This window comes from Mustela nigripes, chromosome 4 (assembly GCF_022355385.1).
Source record: "Mustela nigripes isolate SB6536 chromosome 4, MUSNIG.SB6536, whole genome shotgun sequence".
In the NCBI taxonomy this organism is placed as follows: domain Eukaryota; kingdom Metazoa; phylum Chordata; class Mammalia; order Carnivora; family Mustelidae; genus Mustela; species Mustela nigripes.
Window position 1 is genome coordinate 116156390 of NC_081560.1, and position 21576 is coordinate 116177965.

Genomic DNA, 21576 nt, shown 5'->3' on the forward strand with positions numbered 1-21576 from the left:
AATGTTCTCCTTCCTTGAGTACTTCATCAAGTAGGAGAGGTATCTCCAGCTTTCTGGTGAAGGCAGGTTTGCTTTTGCCCATTTTCTTCATGATGGTCAATTATGGGAGACAGAGAAGTTTTGTAAGGCTCTTCTCTTGGCTACTCCGGTCTGACTAGTAAACAGGTGCAGAGCATGAAACATGAACAGGTTTTTAAATTATTTTCAGTTTATTGACCATTTTTCTTTTCTTTTCTTTTTTTTAAGAAAGATTATTTATTTATTTATTTGAGAGAGAGAGAGAGAGAGAGAGAGCATGAGCAGGGCGAGGGGCAGAGAGGGAGGGAGAAGCAGGCTCCCCGCTGGGTGGGGAGCCCGATGTGGACTCGATCCCAGGACGCTGGGATCTTGACCTGAGCTGAAGGCAGATGCTTAACCAATGGAGCCACCCACGTGTCCCCATTTTTCTAATCATAAAAGAGAACTGTACCCAAACTCATCCCTATGTCAAGATGAGATGTGCTCAAACACTTATTAACTTTATCAATCTCCTTCCTTTTATTATAACTCACCAGTTTTGGGTGGGGAGTGGTGAGGAATATATTCACTCACTGGTATTTGATGCCTAGCTTTATTCAAAATTTAATTAATTTGAAGGCACACTGGAGGGAAACAGGATTCTGCAATCCAGGATTCAATACTGGTTCTGCTAATGCTGAAGCTCTCACTAGGCTTTTCTGTATTTCAACTTCCTGAACAGTGTTAAAGCAGGTACATTATAACCTGCCCGGAGCAATTCAAGGAGCAAGCAGACAGCTGAACAGAAGGCTTTCTATACAACAAGCCACTGAAAAAGGGCTCGGAGTTGACTGCTGCCTTTTCTCAAAAGAGTTGCTGTATTTAAAAAATAACCAAGCCACTTGTGACACTCAGATGCTTTTCACTGAAATTCTTCACATTTTATTGATGTGCTCATTTTAACAGAATTAAAAAGCAATCTATCATATCAGGTAAGAATATTTTTAATTAGTGACATTAAGCACTATCCACCAGGACGGCTAGATTTCACCTGTTTTTACTGAAGACATGCATGAAATAAATGGATCCTCTTTCCTATAATAGGATAAACAATGCTGCATGACTGAACACAGGTAAGCACTGAAATCCGTCAGATAATTTGGGAGGAAATGTCACTTTTCTCTCTGAGTTTCTGTCTGGGTAAAAGAACAAACAGGATTGTAGAAAGTTCAAAGCTCCTTTCTCAGAGGCCATGAGCTTCACACACTCAGGCTGCCGTACGTGTCCCATTATAGAAGGCAGAGACTGTGATAAACATCATTCCTCAGTCTGTCTGGTTTTTGTTTCTTCCATTCCACACGATATCTAATCTTAAGGTTCTCAAAAATCATTTAACTCAATCCTTTTCTAGGCAACAATTACCGAAATCACTTGTTTTGTCTCGCCAAAAGGCTGTAATAATACTTAAAAGCAAAGGACAAGGCAAAAAATAGCCTTGAAAATCACATTCGAAGAAGAGAGAATGTAAGTGAAATTAGATATTCCATGTGTTGAGAAATGGGACCAAGTTTGGGGCTTAATTGATTTAAATCCTAACTTTTCACTCAGATTATTCAAAATAGCATCTATTTCAAGCTGAGTTTGTTGCCAAGCTAATCTATTTTTTTTTTTTTTTAAAGTACAGCAATAGATTGTTGTAGAACTCTGAAGCAGTGCAGAATGAGCCATGTCCCCACCACAAGTCCCTCGCCTCTGGGACCCAGTCCCATTGCCCAGCAGTAACCGCTTAAGAATTTCCTGTGTACCCTTCCAGACATTTTTACTGCATATACTAGTGTTTTTCACATACACATATGGAATTAACATATACTCTGTGTCCTCGGGACATCTGGGTGGTTCAGTCAGTTAAGCGCCTGCCTTCAGCTCAGGTCATGATCCCAGGGTCCTGGGATCAAGTCCCTCACTGGGCTCCCTGCTCAGTGGGGAGCCTGCTTCTCCCCCTGCCCCCACTCCAGCTCATGCTCTCTCTCTCATAAATAAATAAAATCTTAAAAAAAAATACTCTGTGTCCTGTAATCTCACCATCCATCCAGCTGATCTGTATCAAGGAAGCTATGAAGTGAGGCTTTTCTGCAGGGCTGTCAATATGCTGTCTTCACGGGGCAGTATAGAAAGTAGGGACGGGGTTGTTCCTTCCAATATGAAATCCTGAAGATGGATGTTCAGGGTGCTAGGGCTTATTCAAGTCCCAGTCTTCTGAGCAAGAAAAAATCATCATGGCTCTGTCCCCACTCACTTAGAAAATACTTTATGCAGTGAACTACATGGCAGGTACCGACCTAGGCTCTGGGGGTTCTGAGCCCCATCAGCGAGACTGTGCCCTGCCCTCGTAGAGCTTCACAGAATGTTCTCCCTACAAACCACTGTCCCATGAGAGAATCTGCTCATCAACTCAAGCCAACATTTACTGAGCAGGTATCAGGAACCGAGTTCTTATTTTAAACATGTCAATACAAAGATGAACAAGGTTTCAAACCTGTCCTGAAGAATCACAGTCTGATGGGGAAATAGCTTCTTCTTCCACCATGACAGCAGTGGGAGATCTGCATGGTTCTAACGCCTAGCAGGAAGAGGGATCACATAGCTTTTCAGGGACTGGAGGGTTGGAAAGGTTTCCTGAGGCCTGGGTGGAGCTGGGGGCCAGGTTACATCAGGCGGCGGAGACAAGGTGAGCAGAAACCTCCTTCAGGGCCTGCAGAGAGAGAAGGTGGAAGGATAGCTTTGCAAGTGTGTAAGCACTTTGGACAAATCCTAGGCAAGCTGGGTATTACTGGTCTGGAGAGCAGGGTAGGGGCGAGTGCGAAGGTTCAGAGAGCTCTCTGGTTACAGCTACAGCAGCCAGGAAACCCACCCCGGGGACCGAGACCAGAGAAGAAATGAGACTCTAAGCCTGGGCAGGGTAGAAGACAGGAACTGAAGAGGTATTTAGTGCATAAAACAGTCACAGTATGGCCACCAACTGGACATGACATTCCAGAAAGAGGGAGGGTAGGGACAACTCTCAGGTTTAAAATGTGGGGGACTGGTAGATGGAAGTCCAGTCTCTCTGGACTTAGGTGAAAACATATGTTTTTTGTTTTGTTTTGTTTTGTTTTGTTTACTTTTGCACTATCTGTAACCCTCTTAATTATATTTCTTCCTGGCATAAAAATCCTTTTCTATCTTAAAATACTCTCTCCTTTCTACCTACCACTCCAACGTTTTGTTTCAATTTTTTATTTAGATTCTAGTTAACATATAGTGCAGTATTAATTTCAGGAGCAAAACATAGTAATTCACCACTTAAATTCAATACCCAGTGATCATTGCAAGTGCCCTCCTGAATATCCATCACCCGTTTAACCCATCCCCCCACCCATCTCTCCTCCAGCAACCTTCAGTTTGTTCTCTATAATGAAGTCTGTTTCTTGGTTTGCCTCTCCTCCCCCATACATGTTTACCTGTTTCTTCTTAAATTCCACACGAGTGAAATCATGTTATTCATCTTTCTTTGGCTTATTTTGCTTAGTGTACAACACTCTAGCTCTATCCACATCATTGCAAATGGTTAAGATTTCATTCTTTTTGATGGCTGAGTAATATTCCGGTGTCTCTGTGTGTGTGTACGTACACACACATACATTTTCTTCACTCACCTGTCAATAGACATCTGGATTCTTTCTGTAGTTTGGCTCTTGTTAACAATGCTGCTACAAACATTGGTGTACAAGTGCCCCTTTAAATAAGTATTTTTGTAACCTTTGGGTAAATACCCAGTAGTGTAATTGCTGGGTTGTAGGGTAGTTCTACTTTTAACTTTCTGAGGAACCTCCATACTGTTTTCCAGAGTGGCTGCACCAGCTTACATTCCCACCAACTGTGTAAAAGGGTTCCCTTTCTGTGCATCCTCACCAACATCTGCTGTTTCCTGTGTTAATTTTAGCCATTGTGACAGGTGTGAGGTGGTATCTCACTGTGGTTTTGATTTACATTTCCCTGAGGATGAGTGATGTTGAACATCTTTTCACGTGTCTGTTGGCCATCTGGATGTCTTCTTTGGAAAAACATCTACTCATATCTTCTTCCCATTTCTTGATTGGATTATTTGTTTTTTGGGTGTTGAGTTTCAACAAATGGTGTTGGAAAACTGGAGAGCAACATGCAAAAGAATGAAACTGGATGACTTTATCACACCACATGCAAAGATAAATTAAAAATGGGTGAAAGACCTAAATGTGAGACAGGAATCCATCAAAATCCTAGAGAAGAACACACGCAGTAACCTCTTTGACATCTGTCATTGCAACTTCTTACTAAGGATTCTCTCTCCTGAGGTAAGGAAAACAAAAGCAAAAACAAACTTTTGGGACTACAGCAAAATAAAAAGCTTCCACAGAGCCAAGTAAACAATCAACAAAACTAAAAGGCAATCTTCGGAATGGGAGAAGATACTTGCAAATAACATATCTGATAAAGGTTTAGTATCCAAAATCTGTAACAGACTAATCAAACTCAACACCCAATGTTCTTTAAGTAACAGACAATTTCTTCACCACCCATTCAACCTTCAACCCACCACTGTCCGCCAATGGTCCCCACATCCCCCAACGATGCTGCAGCAACGCCCCCTCTCCTGGACCTCCGGATGTGGACTCTCCCAGAGAGCTGCCCACCCCACCCCATTCCTGGAATCCAGCTCTGTCCTGGGCTCCCTCCTCCTCACACTCTCTACAAGCTGTCCTGTCCACCCTTGTAACCTGACCTCCATCTGACCTCCCTGATCCTAAGGCCAGTCTTCTAAAATTCCAAAGTCACTTTTCTGACTGTCCATATTCAGTCTCATCAAACCTGTCCCAAAGTCATCTATTCTTCCCTCCTACATCCTGTGCCATAGCAAGCAGTACTGCGTGCACTCATTCACCAAAGCCTGACAGGCAGGAACCACGCTGGCCCTCAGCCCGGGGCACCATGGCCCCCGCCCATAGCACCCTTCTGCCCCCACCTCTGCACTGTTCACTCTGGTAGACATGGCCTTCCTTTCCAAAAAACATCTACTTAATGCATATACAACATTATATACAAAGTCATCAACTCAGATTTCCCACTTATTATTCTGTCTTTATTTAAAATACACTTAATACATGCATCAAATACATTTAACACATAAAACTCTGTTACAAGGCATACATAAACCTATCACTCAACCCAAGAACTGAGTATTACTAATAACTGCATCCACCCACGTATCCCTCTACAATCCGCTCCGCTTCCCCCCTCAGGGTCAATTATGCTGCTAAATTTTGGTTTATTGTTTTTACTTTTTTTTTTTTTAAACACAACACAGTTTTACTGTTTACATATGGTTAGACAGTATATTCTTTGGTTTTGCTTGTTTGGGGGCTCCATAAAAATAGCATCATAACATGTGGTCTTCTGGAATCTGCTTTGGTTGCTTATTTTCTGAGATTCACTCTTATTGTCCCATACAGCTGCGGTTCATTCATTCCCACCACTGAATTTAATACCCCTCAGCGTGAATATACCTCGCTTATGTATCCACCTCCCTAGAGACAGATGGACATTTTGGGTTTTTCAGTTCTTGATTCTTATGAAGATGTTACCATGAACGTTCTCGCCCACACCTCCGGGTGCAGGTGTGCAAATCTGTTAGATCCCCAAGAGGGAGTCTGAGTTGGAAGCCAGATCCTAAGGCACTGCACGAGTTCCACTCTGGCGGGGGAGCGTAGTTTTCTAAGGCACAGGTGCCTGGTCACTGGCCGCAACTGTTTCGGCATCCCAGATCATCAGGCTCCTGAACTTCCTCAAACCTCATGGGTGTAAAATGAGATCTCATTGTTGTGTTCATTCGTATTTCTGATCTCCGATGCTGTGCAACATGTTTTTGTAAGCCACGTGTATTTCCTCTTCTGGGAAATGCCTTTTCTGGTCTAATTCTGCCCAGTTTCTTTTTTTCTTAAATAGGAACCCTCTATCTATTCTGCTTACTAATCCTTTGTCAGTTTAAGTGTAATACAAACATCTCAAGTCATGGCTTGTCTTTTTGCTCCTTTCCATTGTTTATTACCTTAACATCAGTCTTTAAAAAAAAAAAAAAGGTTGATGTAACCATCTTTTCCTTTTGTGGTTAGTGCTTTATGTCTCGAGGGATTCTTTCCTGCCCTAAGGCTTGTTCATGCAAACACTGAAACATACATATTTTTTTATTTAAGACCTTAATATATTTGGAATTGATGGCTGGATAACTTGTGTGGCATAAACCAGATCTCATCTTTTTCCTTCAGATAAGCATCATCACAGCACCCTGTGTGGTCACCCTGCCTGTCCTCCCGGATGTGCCAAGCCACCTCCGCCATGTCATAAAGGTCAAGACGCACATGGTTATCCTGTGGCTCCCCATTTCACAGCCCTGCTTGGAATGCCCACCTCTGCACCACACACAAAACTACTGACTCATAACCCTGTCTTCATATCTGGAAGCACTCAGCTATTCTTAATCCTTTCCTTTTCTGTAAAATTTAAGTATCTGCTTGTCACCCTGAACATAGCCTCTATTATAATTTCTGTTGGAAATGGCACTGAACCTACTGATCAATTTGGGGAGACCGGATACCTTTACAATCCTTCATATCCCTGCTCGTGAACAGAGACAGCTCTTCTTTTGTTCCTACCTTGCTTTATCTTTATTCTTCAAGTCCCAAGTCGGCCTTCATCTAAGCATTGCCTTCCCAAAGTGCCTCAACTGCTGTCCCGACTAAAGTAGGCTAAGTGTGTGTTTCCCATGCTCACTTTCCAAATCCCTGGAACAGTCCAAGCCAAAGGTGATACAGGCTGTGAGGTTTGGTCCTGGAGTGGTAGCACCATTCTTCACGACTGAATTTTATAATTGCAGAGGAATGAGACAAGACACATGGGGTTTGAGGTGTCCATCTGTCCGGGGCTGTTGGATATATGCTGTGCTCTTCAGGATGGAGCTCAGATGGGAATACTGAGTCCATGAGATCGCCCAGTGAAACTACACGTGCTAAGGAGGTCACCAATGACAGGCCCTAGAGCACACCAGGATTTAAATGGGCAGAGGAAGAAAAAAAAGTATAAAAATGGCTGAGAAATGACCAAAACACAGAAGGATAACCAGAGAGTGATGCCAAGGGGAAAAGTAGGGAAAGGTGAGTTTTGAAAAAGTGGGTCAGTATTGTCCAAGCCCAAGCAGATGACAATCACTGGGAAGGCCACTGGGTCTAACCTCTGAGGGGTCACTGATGCCAGAAGAGGCAGGTAAAAACCCAACTTCACTGGGTTCAGGAGAGAAAGAGGGAGCAGTAGATACTTAGTATCTGTTGAGGGTGTGCCAAAAAGAAACAAAAAGAGGGTGGACTGTTTTCTGCGTGAGTTTGGCTGTGAGTGCAGGGAGGACAGAGGAGAACATCTCCAAAGAGAAATGGGTTGTCCTACACCCAATCTCTCCACTACCCCACAAACCAGGCTCCTCAGTGCGGACAGCACAGCAAGCAGCAGAGAGAGGAAGATCCTGAACAAGCACCTCTTTAGAGGGAAAAATAATGTGGCATCTTTGGTGAAATGGTGACAGCAAGTGGGTTCACGGGACAGCCATTGACGGTGATGACCTGAAGAGGTTCTGAGTGGATAGGCTCCGAAACAGAAGGGACCCTGCATTCAGCACAGCCACCTACCTGCCTTCCTAGGGTGTGACATGTACAAGGGAGGGGTTTTCAATTTGCATTTTACATTCTTTCATGAATATGCTGGCGCTCAAACTTCTTGGCTGTTTTTGTCTTTGGAGAAAAAAAAAAGGCATCCCTCGTGGGATCAGATGAATGATACATTTAAGCAAGCCTTTCTGTCACATCACCAGCTGAGGGAAGAGATGGTAAATACTCAGTGCCATCAGGAGACTCTAAGCAACTCTAATTCTGACGAAATACACTCAAAATATTCGGAGGAGATCACTCTTTCTCATGGAGGAAGGTACCAAGAATAACACACCTGTTATGGACCAGAAGGTAAGTCTTCCAACTAAGTGTCCCGGGAAGCTGAGTCCCGTTCTCAGTCAGGCACAGACTAACGGTACCCACAGAAGCACACAGCTGTGTTTGCTTCAAGAGCCAGTGACGGCTGAAGGCCCGTCACACGCTAAGTCCACATGGATACAACGCAGATGCGGAGGCTTCTCCTTCTCCTAAGACATTCTCCCTTTGCCTCCAATGCACTTGAACGTACACTTGCTAGAACTGCTCTGGGAAGCAAGGCCAGCTACGAGAGCCAAGGGAGAGTGCTGTCACACCAAACTTGAGTACTCCCGGTTCACAGGACACAGAGGCAGCTGCCCTGACCCAGTCACAGTGTAAACAGGGATCTAATCTCAGGAAAGGGCACCAAGGGCAGTCAGACCGGTCATTATCAACCGCATCCCCTGGTAACGTCTTGCCTGTTAGTCTATTCCCTTGCCAGGAAGACTAACCATGTGCTTGGAGGCGCTACCCACTGAGCCCCACAGGAGCCACCATGAGTCAGAGCCCCTGCCACGTGCCCTCTGCGCATCACCTCATCTACCCGCCCCTCAGGCCCCTGACGGAGGAACTGGAATCGCTGCTCCTGCTTTAACAGATGAGAAGACAGTGCTGGAGAGTGGAGGCAATTTGCCTGCGTCGCATAGGCAGTGGCGAGGATGGAATGTGAATCCAGGTAGGTCTCCCTTCAAAGTTCATGTTCTTCGCCGTTTCCCCCGAAACAACTGATAACACTTCACTGTGCTGTTCCTACACTGCGGGAACCCGCAGCTGGGTTGGTGCAGAAACGGGGGGATTGAGTGGAGTCACGCTGCTCATCCGTCCAACTCCGCACGGGACACCCCAGCTCAGCGGAGGGCCTCTCAATTCCCGAAAACAGCCAAAAGACGCTAACCACGCCGAGCAGCCACCTCGCCCCACCTCCTTCTCCCCCGTCAGGGCAGGGAGCATGAAATCCTATGAGAACACCAGTGTTTGGCCACACTGGGGTAAACAGCCTGAGCATTTCTGAGCAGTCAACGGTGAGAGCGGGCCTTCTGTCCCATGTAATCGGGACTTCAGAAAATGAAAATGAGGTCTTCCAGAGGGAGAGCAAACTTACACCTTCTTCCCTGTCAGAGTCTACTATTGCAATCATTCAGATTAAAATGCCCCACTGCACACACAGTGATTTTGCCAGGGGTCACATTTTTTCCCTATATTTCTCTATTCAGCTAAGTCTCGGGCCTTTTTCTTCTTAAGAGCAAGAGAAAGGGGAAAAAAAAAAGATAACAAGTGGCCTCCTAGATGCAAAGTAAAAATGAAAAAAGCAAGCTGACTTGCTTTGAAATGCAAAAGACCTCTATCTCTAGCCTGTCCCGTCCAGAGGGACCAGGAAAACCCCCAGAGCTGTGCGTGCTGCTCTTGGTTCAAGGTCCCCTAGAAAGGAACCACTTGCTTTCCAAGGACACAGGGAGGTTCCATCCACCAAACAGTCTTCCAAAGCCTGAAGCAGAACGAATGTCGCCCAGGGGCAGCTGGGCTGCTGGGTCTGCTGTTGCCGTTCATTTTAAAGGCACTCTACACTACGCTTCCTTGAGGATCCTCAAGCAGAGAAAAGAATTAAAAAAAAAAAAAAAGTTACTCTGTGTCGTATCCCAAAATGGGTCCCAGCCATTTCTCAACCTCAGCCACAGACATGTTCTTCCGCAGAGCATAATCCTCAATCTGCAAAAGATTAAAAGCAGCACACTGAACCCAAATGGTTAAGGCTTTCTGAAGTGAAGCTGACACAGGACTTGCTAGAAAACGTGGAAGCCTTCCATGTCTTGTCTTATAGCAATCTACTAAGCTAGATGGAGACGGATATTTGTCTAGTCACCAAGTCTCCTTGTTCTCTGGGCACGAAACAACACACAGTAAGTCTTTGGTGCTGAGATGAGGCTGGAGTGCGTGAGCGTTGGGGGCGTTGGGGGCGTTGGGGGCGCAGGTGCGTAGATGGGAGGGGAAGGATCGGGGTCATGAGCTGATACCAAATGAAGACATTAGCTGGGGGTGAATTTTGTCACACTTTCCCTTCCTTTTTATTCTCATTCACATGTAAAATAAAATAGGTTCTTCGGTTCCATGTAAGACAAGACAGGTATCTAGGGAAGCCACACACAATGAAACAGCTAACTTACCTGATCCTTGGAAATTTTCCCCACTGAGAAGTATTTGGACTTCAAATTAGAGAAGTAAAGGCCGGATACTGCTGAAGCAGGTGCCATCGCTAGGGATTCCGTTAACTTAATGCCTGGAGAAAGCAACACAGAGGGGAAATGCTGATTTCTCCAGTGCCTAGCACAGGGCCTGGTGGTTGGCAGCACCCAATTAACCCTCGTTGAGGAAGAAGAGGTGAAGGAAAGTGAGCTCATGCCATCGAGGCGGACACATGACACAGCACGAAATTCAGGCCAGTCTCCTCTAACTCAAGGGGACAGGCCTGGAAAAGACTGTCTGTACCCTCCCACCGCCAGTCCTCCACTATCAGAGACAGAGGCCTCTTGCCCCTAAGCCTGGGCCTCTCAAAGAAGGAGCGCCAACCCTGGGAAGAAGGCACCATGTGGACCTCTTGGGATGACCAAGAGTCGGGCCCCGAGAACGAGCCCACAGCAGTACTCAGAGGGAGTCCCAGGCTGTCCCATCTAAGCCACTCATCTTACGGACGAGGAACAGAGCAGCATGAAACCTAAACACTGCCGGAGAGCACCGGGTAGCTTACAGCAGGGAAGGACTCGAATCGGTATCTTATGGCTCCAGGAGTCCACGCTATTCCTGCCAGTGTATACCCAAATGCCTCAGTCCCTCACCAGAACCCAAGTCCCCCTCACCTGATCGACACTGATGGCTTCTGATTCATTCACTGACACTGTTAACTGTGTCAATAAAGGGTAAAAGCCAGGAGAGGGAAGAGGTGAGGACAGGAGTTGTGTCCAGACACACAGTCTGTGAGAGATGTGAACTACTGACGGCTATGAAGGTCACTAATGGAGAGGTGAGAAGCAGTGACAAGCCCTGTAGCGGGGAATCACGACGGGAGATGGGTGGGCAGTATGATAAGCTCAATTCTCATCTGTTACACGTTAAGAGAAAGTAACGGAAGTCGATCAATCTGAAAGTGGGATGACTATTCAATAATGTAGACATAAAATAGTGTGATGAGCACCCAGACGTGGAAAGGGTGGGATTTCATTGTAAGCCCTTCCACGTGTTGACACGTGTGGCCCCATGTGTGCTGCTGTGACAGGAGCACACCCGTGACCCGCACAGAGCGGGAGGGCGCCCCCCCCCCCCCCGGTCCCCGCGCGCACCCGTGCACCGCTCCACGTCGGCCAGCTTCCACATGGTGAGCTTCTCACTGTGGTCAGGCTGGCTGGGGTAGCCGGGGGCTGGCCGGATGCCCTCGTAGCGCAGCCGCCGCAGGTCGGCCACGTCCAGCTGCTCACAGCGGCAGTAGGCCCACAGCTCCCTGCGGACCCGCTCATGCAGCTCCTCCGCGAAGGCCTGCAGCAGGGAACAAGGCATGCGCGGGTGAGGCAGGAGCTCCCGTCCCCCCGGCCCACCTGCCCTCAAAGCCCACCAGGGTACCCCCCTCGCCTGCACTGCAAGCGGGAGGAAGCGGGCGAGAGGGGCGGGACAGGATTCCCAGCTCGCCTGTCGCTGCCTTAGCGGCTCTCTGCCTGGGCTCTGACGTCCCCTCTTCAAGGACCTGGGGGATTCGAGGTCCCTGAACTAAAACATTTCCCTGACAGTGGCCAGGAGGAGACACAAGGACAATTCCAGCTGCCAGTACCTCCCCTGCCAGCCTTGGGAAAAAAGAGAGGGGACCCTGGGCACGCACAGAAAGATGAGGAATCTACAGTGCATCACAACAGGAGAACGAGGAGGCCTGGCACAGAAATCTGTCCTGCATTTCTCAGGCACCTCACAAGGATGTTACAACAAGCAAAGGGAGACATCACAACTGCAGGGAAGACACCGTTGTTTTAAGGACAGCTAGGAACTATGGTACTGCTGGAGGTGTCCCTTTGCCCAAAACATTATGTGTGAGAACAATTCAAGAAAAGCGGATTTAAAGTTGCATGTGACTGGGTGTGGTGCATAAACAATGAATCTTGGAACACTGAAAAAATAAAATAAATTTAAAAAACAATAATAAGGGGCACCTGAGTGGCTCAGTGGGTTAAAGCCTCTGCCTTCAGCTCAGGTCATGATTTCAGAGTCCTGGGATCAAGTCCCACATCGGGCTGTCTGCTCAGCGGGGAGCCTGCTTCCTCCTCTCTCTCTGCCTGCCTCTGCCTACTTGTGATCTCTGTCTGTCAAATAAATAAATAAAATCTTAAAAAAATAATAATAATAATAATTAAAATAAAATAAAATTGCATGGGATGCTAACGCCAGCCTCACCTGACTCAGTAAAAATGAAACAGCAGGATAAGGATGCCAAGGGCTGCCCAGCACCTGGCCCCATGGCGCTCCCCATCCCATGCCCAGTGCCACCGCTCTACCTCTGCCAGTCGGTCTCCCAGAGCCTTGACCATGATGCTGCTGTAGTCATCACACTCCTGCTCATAGGCCCTGCTCAGCTCCTCCACACCGAAGCAGGCGACGGCAAACAGGCCCAGGTAGTCGCGGACACCGGAATGCAGTGGAGCGATGAAGTCTGAGAGGCAGTGGTACGCATCCGTGCTGGCAGAGTCCTTCTCGGCCTTCAAACCCAACAGACAGACGGACTGAGCGTCAGCGCAGACGTGGGAACAATGTGCAACAGACGGCAATCTAATCTCAGCAGACAGATCTAAGCTTCACACAGGGAGGTCTGTTTTGTTCACCGTTATATCCCCAGCACTTAGAAGAGAGCCTGATGGGCGCCTGGGTGGCTCAGTGGGTTAAGCCGCTGCCTTCGGCTCAGGTCATGATCTCAGGGTCCTGGGATCGAGTCCCGCATCGGGCTCTCTGCTCCGCAGGGAGCCTGCTTCCCTCTCTCTCTCTCTGTCTGCCTCTCCATCTACTTGTAATTTCTCTGTCAAAAAAAAAAAAAAAATCTTTAAAAAAAAAAAAAAAAAAAAAAAAAAAAAAAAAAAAGAAGAGAGCCTGATATGTAGCAAGTATTCAACAAATATTTGTTGAATCAACAAGAGAGATAAGATTCTAAAAAAATACATGACATGATGTGACATGACATGTCAGTCAAGAAACCCCCGAGTTTGCTCCTTCCCACGTTTACCGTATATCTCCAGGCACTGTGCTAGCAACCGGAACCCTAAGCATTCATCTCAAATAAATTTTCCCCAAAGGTGTTTTCAATTCAAAATCAACATTAAATCTGAAAGTTACATCCAAAGGGGATCTGCTAAATGCAGAGGCCTCTAGTTCGCATCAGCAGACACAGTTCAGCAGACGTCCGGTCAGCAGCCCAGGACCCTGTGCCGCCAGCCATGGTGGTGGCTCGGGAGACCCAGAATTCAGCAGCCTCGCTTCGGGAGCCTCTCCTCCAGGCCGGGTGCCCATCTTTGCCTGTTTCTCATGCCCAAATGGTGACAGACTGCCCCCTGCCACCAAGAGGGCAGATAAAGTCATATACATATTTCACAACCAAGAAATACCTGCTGGGAAGATGAATAGTCAGTAACTAGTATGGACTGAGTGCTTATGGGAAGATGAACAGCCAGTAACTAGTGCATACTGAGTGCTTACTGTACGTCAGTACTGCAGTGAATTCGCTAATTTCATGCTGCCAACTACCATGTGAAGTAAGGAAGTGATACCATCAGGCCCATTTCAGACAGGAAACCAGAGATAGAGCTTGCCGGTGGTAGGTCAGGGGTTTGATAGCACAACCCACGCTCCTGACTACTGTATGGCATGTAAGACTGATCAATTAATCAATGAGCGGCACACCAGAGGCTCTAGAGCTATCATTTGCTTGCCGACTCTGGAAGCAAGCACAGACAAACCAACACTGGGCAGAAATGGTTACGCGGCCAGAAGGTGTTTGATCACAGCCCCCAGAAATGTCACAGAGCACAGAGACCGCTATGCAGGGAGGAGCGGCTTTCCAGCTGCACTCTGTCCATCAACCATTCTTCGCTAACAGAAGCCCAAGGGAGACAGAGCTTCCCGGCACCAAAAGGAGAGACAGGTCACAAAGCACCACAGCACTGAAGAGACAGTCACTACAGTCACAGAGACAGAAGCCTCTCAAGGCAGTAAGAAGCTGCAGCCAGAATCTTCCAGAATGCTGGGAGAAAGGTCAGTGACTTATCCGAATGTATAACATATGCACATGGAGAAGTCATTCCATTAACTGCCGTCACACGGCCTGCCACAGCTTGCCTGGTCATGACTGGTGCTGGACGTAAAAAACCTGGCCAGGGCAGAGGTTTGTGACCTGAGTTACACCTGCAGGAGCAAAGTCACCAGCTGACTAGTGAGGAGGGGCGGGAACAGAACACTACAGCCAGCGGCCTGTGTTCTGTGGTGTCGGAGCCTGGGCATAGGCAGGAGGGATGGAGCTGCCCTCCCCGACCTTATTATGGTAGCAACATCCCAAACTACAGAATCCCGTCAGATGCTGTTATAGTGAAGCCACCCGTCACTATGAATTACATGGTGCTTATGATTAAAAGCAATACTATCACTTCTGAATGACCGAAAACAGCAGTGGAACTCTGCAGGATGATTTACTGCAACCCTTTGTTAATGGCTCTGGTGAGTTCCGGCTCCAACTCTGGAGGACAACTATTTCTCCTGGCGGCCACAGGGACACGCGCACAGTATTTGCACTCTCCCGGGTGGGGAGACAGCAGAGCCAGCCGCGTTCAGAAATGCCGGTTCGCACTGAGGGAGGCCAGTGCGATGAAGGAACAGCTGCTGGGTGCAACGAGCCATGCTCCCCTCTTTGAGGCCGTGGACGTAGCACCATCTCCGCGAGCCTTCCTCCCCCACCCCTGTGGAATGGAGACGTAAAGTGTCTATGGCAAGGCGGCATGGAAGTGAAGGATGACAGTCTGGCCAGCACCCAGCTAAGCACCTGGCCCCTCACAGACATTCAGCAAACGTGTGTCCCCGCCTGTCTTCCCCTTGAGATAGGGAGCCACTGGCCTATTTTAATGATATGCATGCACGCAAACCGATGTTTTTGATTAAGGCAATGTCCATCTGTGTGTGAGCACCAAGGCAGCAACAGCGTGTCCAATCGGCCTGTCCAACACCACCTCGAACACCCCCTCCTCCTGGTGCAAGGAGCTGGCCTCTCAACCTACACTGGCTCCTTCTCACCACCATCCTCACAAATGCCTTTGAGTGGTCCTCCGGGGTGAGGCAGTACAGACCTATCATGCAGACACAGCGCAGGCTTATGTAATTGCTACTGATGGTTTTTTCAGGAGCGCATGGCTCCCCGTACCTGCTGCCTTAGCCCGTGGAAGATGGCTATGGGCTCTGCAGCCTGCGGCGTGGCGTCCTCTGCATACAGGTGGATGTCATCTTCCACGCTCTGCGCCGGCCAGAACCCCACCACGCCCCTGGCTTGGAGCTTCTTCTGATCGATCAGCACTTCCAGCATGTTCTGGGCGTCATCATAGACTTTTTTGGCCTCTTCGCCTATTAGGAGAACATGGTAAGAACTCACTTAAAAATGCCAAGGAGAGCCAGCAGAAAAGCACTTCTTTTTAAAGCCACTCCTCCTCCTCAGACATCTTCTCCCACTCTCCCTATTCCCCCCAAATATTTCACTGCTGCTTGTCCGTGGCTGGGGTTAGTGGTTCAGGCTGACTGCAGCACCCCCAATTGCCTCAGTTCAACAAAGGGCAGAGAGCCCAAACTGGAGCCCCCCAGCAAGTGAAGCCAGCCAGATCCTTCCATCACCGACCTTCCTTGCGCACCCATCACTCCAGAGACTTCGAAGTGGCCTCTGGGGCCGTGGAACAGGTGGAGGAGGGAACTGTGGGCCCAGCCCCTCAGCAGTGCTTCCAGGGCTGCACTTGGGTGCCTGTCCCATGCCAGGCCCCTCTTGGCCCTAACCTCAACCTCCTAGCAGGACACCCCTCCACCTTGCTCTCCTCTGGCTCTCTCCTAATCCTCTGAGCAGCTTGGCATGGTGACCCCATGCCTCTGGGGCTAGATTCTGGGGGTGGGGCTGGGCCAGAGAAACGGGGCCAGTGGTTTACCAGCTCACCCACGTCTCTAGCCTCTCACCCCCTCCCTCCACCTGTGCTCCAGGCACAATGGACTCCTGGCACTTCCCCCAATGGACACATGTGACTGTGCTTTCCCATCCTCTGTCTCCTCTGCCCAGGACACCCTTTTCTCCAGGGACATCTCGCATCCCTAGTCACAGTCCCTCCCACTTCATTTTCAAAAAGCACTTCACATACCACTTCCCCCAGGAAGCCTCCCCTGACCTCCCAGTCTGAGGCCTCGTTGCCTTGTGTTCACAAATGCCCTGGACTCGGCCCCTTGGCAGGAGCGTGGCAGGCCGTGCAGGAACTGCCCATTGCTGGTGGTCATACCAGCTCTAAGCCATGCACTGGAGAGCAAGGGTACTCCCATTACCTTCTATTAATTGCCAGGGCCCGACACTGCTTCGAAACTGGTATCAATAAGCATTTATCAAAGAACAGATCAACAAAATGCCCAATTATCCCATAAGCGTGGACCAAACTAGCAGTTTAAAACCACGGAAGAGCTGAACAGGGAAACAACAGCCTACATTATACGTTAGATTATAACCATAAACTATATCCGACAGAATCCAAACCCTCTGCTTGCCTCCCCTTCTCATCCTCAAAGTCCCAACACTACATCTGAACAGCAGAGCAGTAAAGGAGGGCTTCCTGAACTAACCTACAGTTTTGTCCTTAAATATCTTGGGGAAGCTTCGATTCGGGTACTTGCCCCGGAGCTGCCAGACATCAAAGAAGGGTTTCCAGTCAATGTAGGCCACCAGCTTCCGCAGGTCATAGTCTTCGAAGACCCGCGTCCCAAGAAACGTGGGCTTCACTGTAAAGAGAGGTCCTGATATCAAGGACGATGCTGGAACCTGCTGAGCGCCCAGCACACATGGCCGCCGCCTGCACGCACACCTCCCCAGCTGGCTCTTCCCTGCTCTGGGACTTCCCCATCCCCCTCCCTCCTGTCACCTGCCACCTATAGGACTTGTTTTACACACAGCGGAACTTTCAGAGATCACGGAGAAGGAGTAACTGCACAGTGAATCTTAAATCAGACCACTCTTCCTGGGGAGCTGTCTACACTGCCCTTGGAAATTCTTCCCTCAGTCCCTCAGTCCAAGAGAAGAAACCTGAGTTTCTACTTCGCTTGCACAAATGAAGACAATACTACAATGAATGCCACTGTAGAAAGTCACACGCAGTAACCCACTTAGAAAAATGTTAGAAATGTGAATCAATCCTCTCTACTGCCCACTGCTACATACGTATGCAGGCAAAATATAAGGAAACGCATGGAAACAAGGCATCAAATTCAGGATCCTGCAGGGGAGGGAGGAGCACAAGGGTGACTCCCACTACGTATGTGCTGCTTTGTTTTTGTTTTTTTTTCTTCTTTTCAATGGGTACCAGGTTATTATTTTTTTTAAGACTTTATTTATTTGACAGAGAGAGAGATCACAAGCAGGCAGAGAGGTTGGTGGGGGGGCGGGGAGCAGGCTCCCTGCTGAGCAGAGAGCCCGATGTGGGGCTCGATTCCAGGACCCTGAGATTATGACCCAAGCTGAAGGCAGAGGCTCAACCCACTGAGCCACCAAGGTGCCCCTATTTTTTTTTCTTAAAGATTTTGTCTGAGAGAGAAAGCACAAGCAGGGGGAGTGGCCCGCAGAGGGAGAAACAGACTCCCCGCTGAGCAGAAAGCCCTATGTGGGACTTGATCCCAGAACCCTGGGATCATGACCTGAGCCAAAGGCAGATGCTTAACCGACTAAGTCACCCAGGCGCCCCTACACCAGGTTATTTCTTAGGTGGCTAGTGGGTATACATGAATCTTCAACATATTGTTCTTTACGGCTCCCTGCGAGTCTAAAATAGACTGTAAGTGAATTGATGACAAAGAATTCAGAGACAGACGGCGGCATTCCTGCACCCCACCCCCCAACCCTGCAGGGGCTCGGGCCACAGTCAGATGTCACCACCACACCACCAGCTTCCTGGCCCCTGTGTCCTCAGTTCCCTGCTCTGTCAACAGGGATCGGAGAACTCCCAGTCTCCTACTCATCTCAGGTGCTCCGGGCTAACACCAGAGCCTCAAAAGAGTATTTTTGTGTCATCACATAGTCAGAGGTAGACGTGAGAGGGAGAAAAGTACAGGGAAAGTAGAGCTGCTTCTTACTTCTGCCTGGAAATCTCTATCTTCCCATACATGCTCACGGGAGCTCTTTCTCATTTGTTGCTGGTCATCTTTTTCCCATTCAGAATAATCTCTTCTTCGTAATATTCTACTGTGTTGATGTGTGGGACCATTAAGAAGAAACTACAGGTTTCCTCTGGATGAATGCTCACTCTTGCCTTGTAGTCACTGCAGGATGCTCTTCTGGAATTTTACCACCAAGGACCTTGAGAGAAGAGCCCTTCTTTCTCCCTTTATAAAGTGACTTCCTGCAACTACTAGAAGACTTGGTTGTCCTCAGAAACATTTCTGCGGGCTGTACCTCAGGGCCTCGGCCCTTCTGAAGCCGTAAGTACAGGCCCCCATAGCAGCCCGACCCTGGGACAGATGGACATTCAAAAAGTATCACCACCACTGCCTTCACAGGACTGTCTCCGTTGAATCGTGCTGGATGTTTGGGTCAAAGTGGGACTTTCCCTTGTTATGTTTTTCTAACTTCAAAGTGAAAGGTAAAGGGAAAATAACAGCTGGACTATACAGTGATTTACATTTTTCAAAAGTTGAACTTTTTTTATCCTCACAACCTTCCACAGGGAAACTCCTTTCTACATGTTAGAAACTGTGAACCACAGACATGAGACGCTCAAGGTCATTCAGTGATTCGGAGCCAGGAGCCAAACTGGGAGTGGAACCCAGACCTCCTGACTCCCGATGCAGCATTCCTCCTACTCAACCACACTAAGCTCAGCAGGACTGAAATCAGATCCAGTCTCACGTACATTTCCAATTTAACGATCTCCACTCTGCTGAGCATATGCGCAACACAGATGTTGTGAACAAGTAGACCAGGTTTGAGGTATTACCTTGGAAATACGGATTCAAGTAATACAACCCCTATTTACCGGTCTCAGTTCTGCATTTGTACCTCATGCCTCTCTGAGCGTGTCAAAACATCTTCCATCTTTTATTCCCTCATAAACACCCCCATAAGGCAAGAGACGTGGCTGGAAATAAGAAAGGGGGAAAAAAACCCCACAAAAGACATAGAAGGAAGCATTCAGAGCGAGAACAGGAGAGGGTGAACAAGAGATAGGAGCTCTTGTTTTGCTGAGATGTTCTAAAAGTCTCCTCAGAGTGAGGGAATCTTCAATCTCAGACACCCCATGTCTACACTTGGGCCTGCCCTGCAACCCAGGCCACTCAGCGACAGCACCACCCAGGCAGGTCTCTAGAACTTACATCAAGCTGTGGAGGGGCCCGCTGAGTCCCACACAGAAGAAAGAGTGTGGGTCAGAAGACAGACCAGAGAGAGAACTCCAGAAACCTTTTGGGCTCTTGACCCGAAACTCAGGGTCTTCACATGCGAGTGGGGACAACAGCACGTTCACCACAGAGTTTTGTCAAGCACCCAGAGCTGCCCAGTCTCAGGACACGGTTTGATCCACCATAAATGGTACCTATTTACTTATTTTTTCAATCATCATTGTCTTTGTCACTATTATTAGACACAATTAAGAGTCTCTAGCTGCCCATTGGATTCTGTAGCCAAGTAAATAGAAACACCTCTCCAGCTCTCATTATCACACAGCCTTTCTCTAACTGACAGCCAGACAGACCTGGAGGGGGCTCTGACAGCCAGTCAATATGGAAACCGTTTTTTCTAGCTTGACTTAAGGTTAAGTATCTTCTTTCCTATGAAAAAGAGAAAAGTTATTTTAGTCAGAGACTCTTAGCTTTTCAACTGATACTACTAAAGTGCGTCCCAAAAGCTAGTCTGGGACTTCTGTTAAAAAAAAAAAAGAAAGAAAGAAACAAAACCCACAACTTCTTTTTATTACTGAAAATTCATATCCTAAAAAGCTCTTCCTTTTACACCCAATATGGCTTCCCATTAGCACCAGAACAAGAGAGTAAAGAGTCAGTAAATATCCGTTAAATATTGATATTAGATCCCTTAACCATGCAGTAACCATACAGCAACAGAGTGGTGTCCTGCCTGTCCTTTTAGAACACCCGAGGCCAAGGCTAGAACGAACACCTGAGGCCAGGGCTAACCAGCCTGCCATTGGCCAGCCCTCGGACCAGAAGGCAGAGCCAAGAAACAGTCAACTGCAGGCAGACCTAAGGAGAGACAGAAAACCAAGCACAGTATCTTGGGCTAGTCAACACCTCAGAAACACCTGTTTTCACACGGTTTGTTGTCTCCTTCCATTCGCCTAGCCACCCCCAAAGGGCGCCCCACCACAAACAAGGTCCAACAGGCAGATAAACTGGGAAGAAATATCCTAGCCACTTCTAACAAGTGATTATGTCTGCTTTCCAATGATTCCCTGAAGCTTATCTAGAGAGGGACAGTTCTTGTAACACTGCTCTGCACAGTCTGCACTAGGCAGGAGGGAGAGAGGTGACAATGGTCCTATCTGATGTCTTCATTTTCTTTTGCTATTTCAAGAACAGGGATCCAGGAGGATCATTTCTATATAATGTTTCAGTTCCTGTTTTCCTGCTGGGTATGTTTTATTCATTCTCATAACTCTGCTATCTGGCCCAGCACCTAACAGCTACTGTGTACCCAATAAATGTTTGATGGAATGAATGAAATTACTTTTAGGATAGCCCCCAAATTACTGGGACCTTAGACACTAGAGAATTCCAATTTGAACTAGGAAACGGGGCATCTCTAAAATGATCCTAAATCTTTGCCCTCCTTAAAACAATAAAGTCACATTAAAAAATGCAGGATCATTTTAATGGCCAAACTAGCAGTGTTTTTGTCACTTACCTTGAGAGACTCGTAATGGTCCTGTCTAATATCTTCATATTCCTCCATGATCTCCTCAAAATATTCATCCTTCAGATTCTCATCTAATAGTTGTGAGCACTGAACACGCAAGATCGACGTTCAAGAACGTCGGAGCAAAAGGAGACAAAACAGGAGCAACACTGGTCAGTTCTGATGATGCCTCCTCCAGGAAGCCTTTCCTCATTCTTGTCGTTCCCTCTCCCTTTGCCAGCTTTGTTAATTCCTGCCAGGGGGTGCGCAGTTGAAGACTAGCTCAGTGGACCGAGGATGTCCAACGGTCGGTCACACATTCCAGAGAAACAGGTGGCTCTTGGTGGCTCCCGA

General features: G+C 47.8%; 1 protein-coding gene across 4 annotated transcripts in view; it reads right to left on the minus strand.

The window, feature by feature from the left end:
- Nucleotides 1–299: 299 nt before the first annotated feature.
- MTR (5-methyltetrahydrofolate-homocysteine methyltransferase) overlaps nucleotides 300–21576 on the minus strand; it is a 110193-nt gene continuing 88916 nt past the window's right edge. For 2 of the 4 annotated variants that reach the window (XM_059397370.1, XM_059397368.1), the window contains exons 26-34: nucleotides 21232–21330; nucleotides 20066–20141; nucleotides 16953–17108; nucleotides 15514–15710; nucleotides 12614–12814; nucleotides 11417–11609; nucleotides 10247–10359; nucleotides 9709–9791; nucleotides 300–2749 (exon numbers count right to left, since the gene is read on the minus strand). In XM_059397370.1, coding sequence (XP_059253353.1) covers nucleotides 2743–2749; nucleotides 9709–9791; nucleotides 10247–10359; nucleotides 11417–11609; nucleotides 12614–12814; nucleotides 15514–15710; nucleotides 16953–17108; nucleotides 20066–20141; nucleotides 21232–21330 — 1125 coding nt within the window. In that variant the 3' untranslated portion in view covers nucleotides 300–2742. Of the gene's footprint in view, nucleotides 2750–5139; nucleotides 9792–10246; nucleotides 10360–11416; nucleotides 11610–12613; nucleotides 12815–15513; nucleotides 15711–16952; nucleotides 17109–20065; nucleotides 20142–21231; nucleotides 21331–21576 lie in introns of those variants that run through there. The other 2 variants (XM_059397371.1, XM_059397369.1) reach the window with 2 other exon arrangements.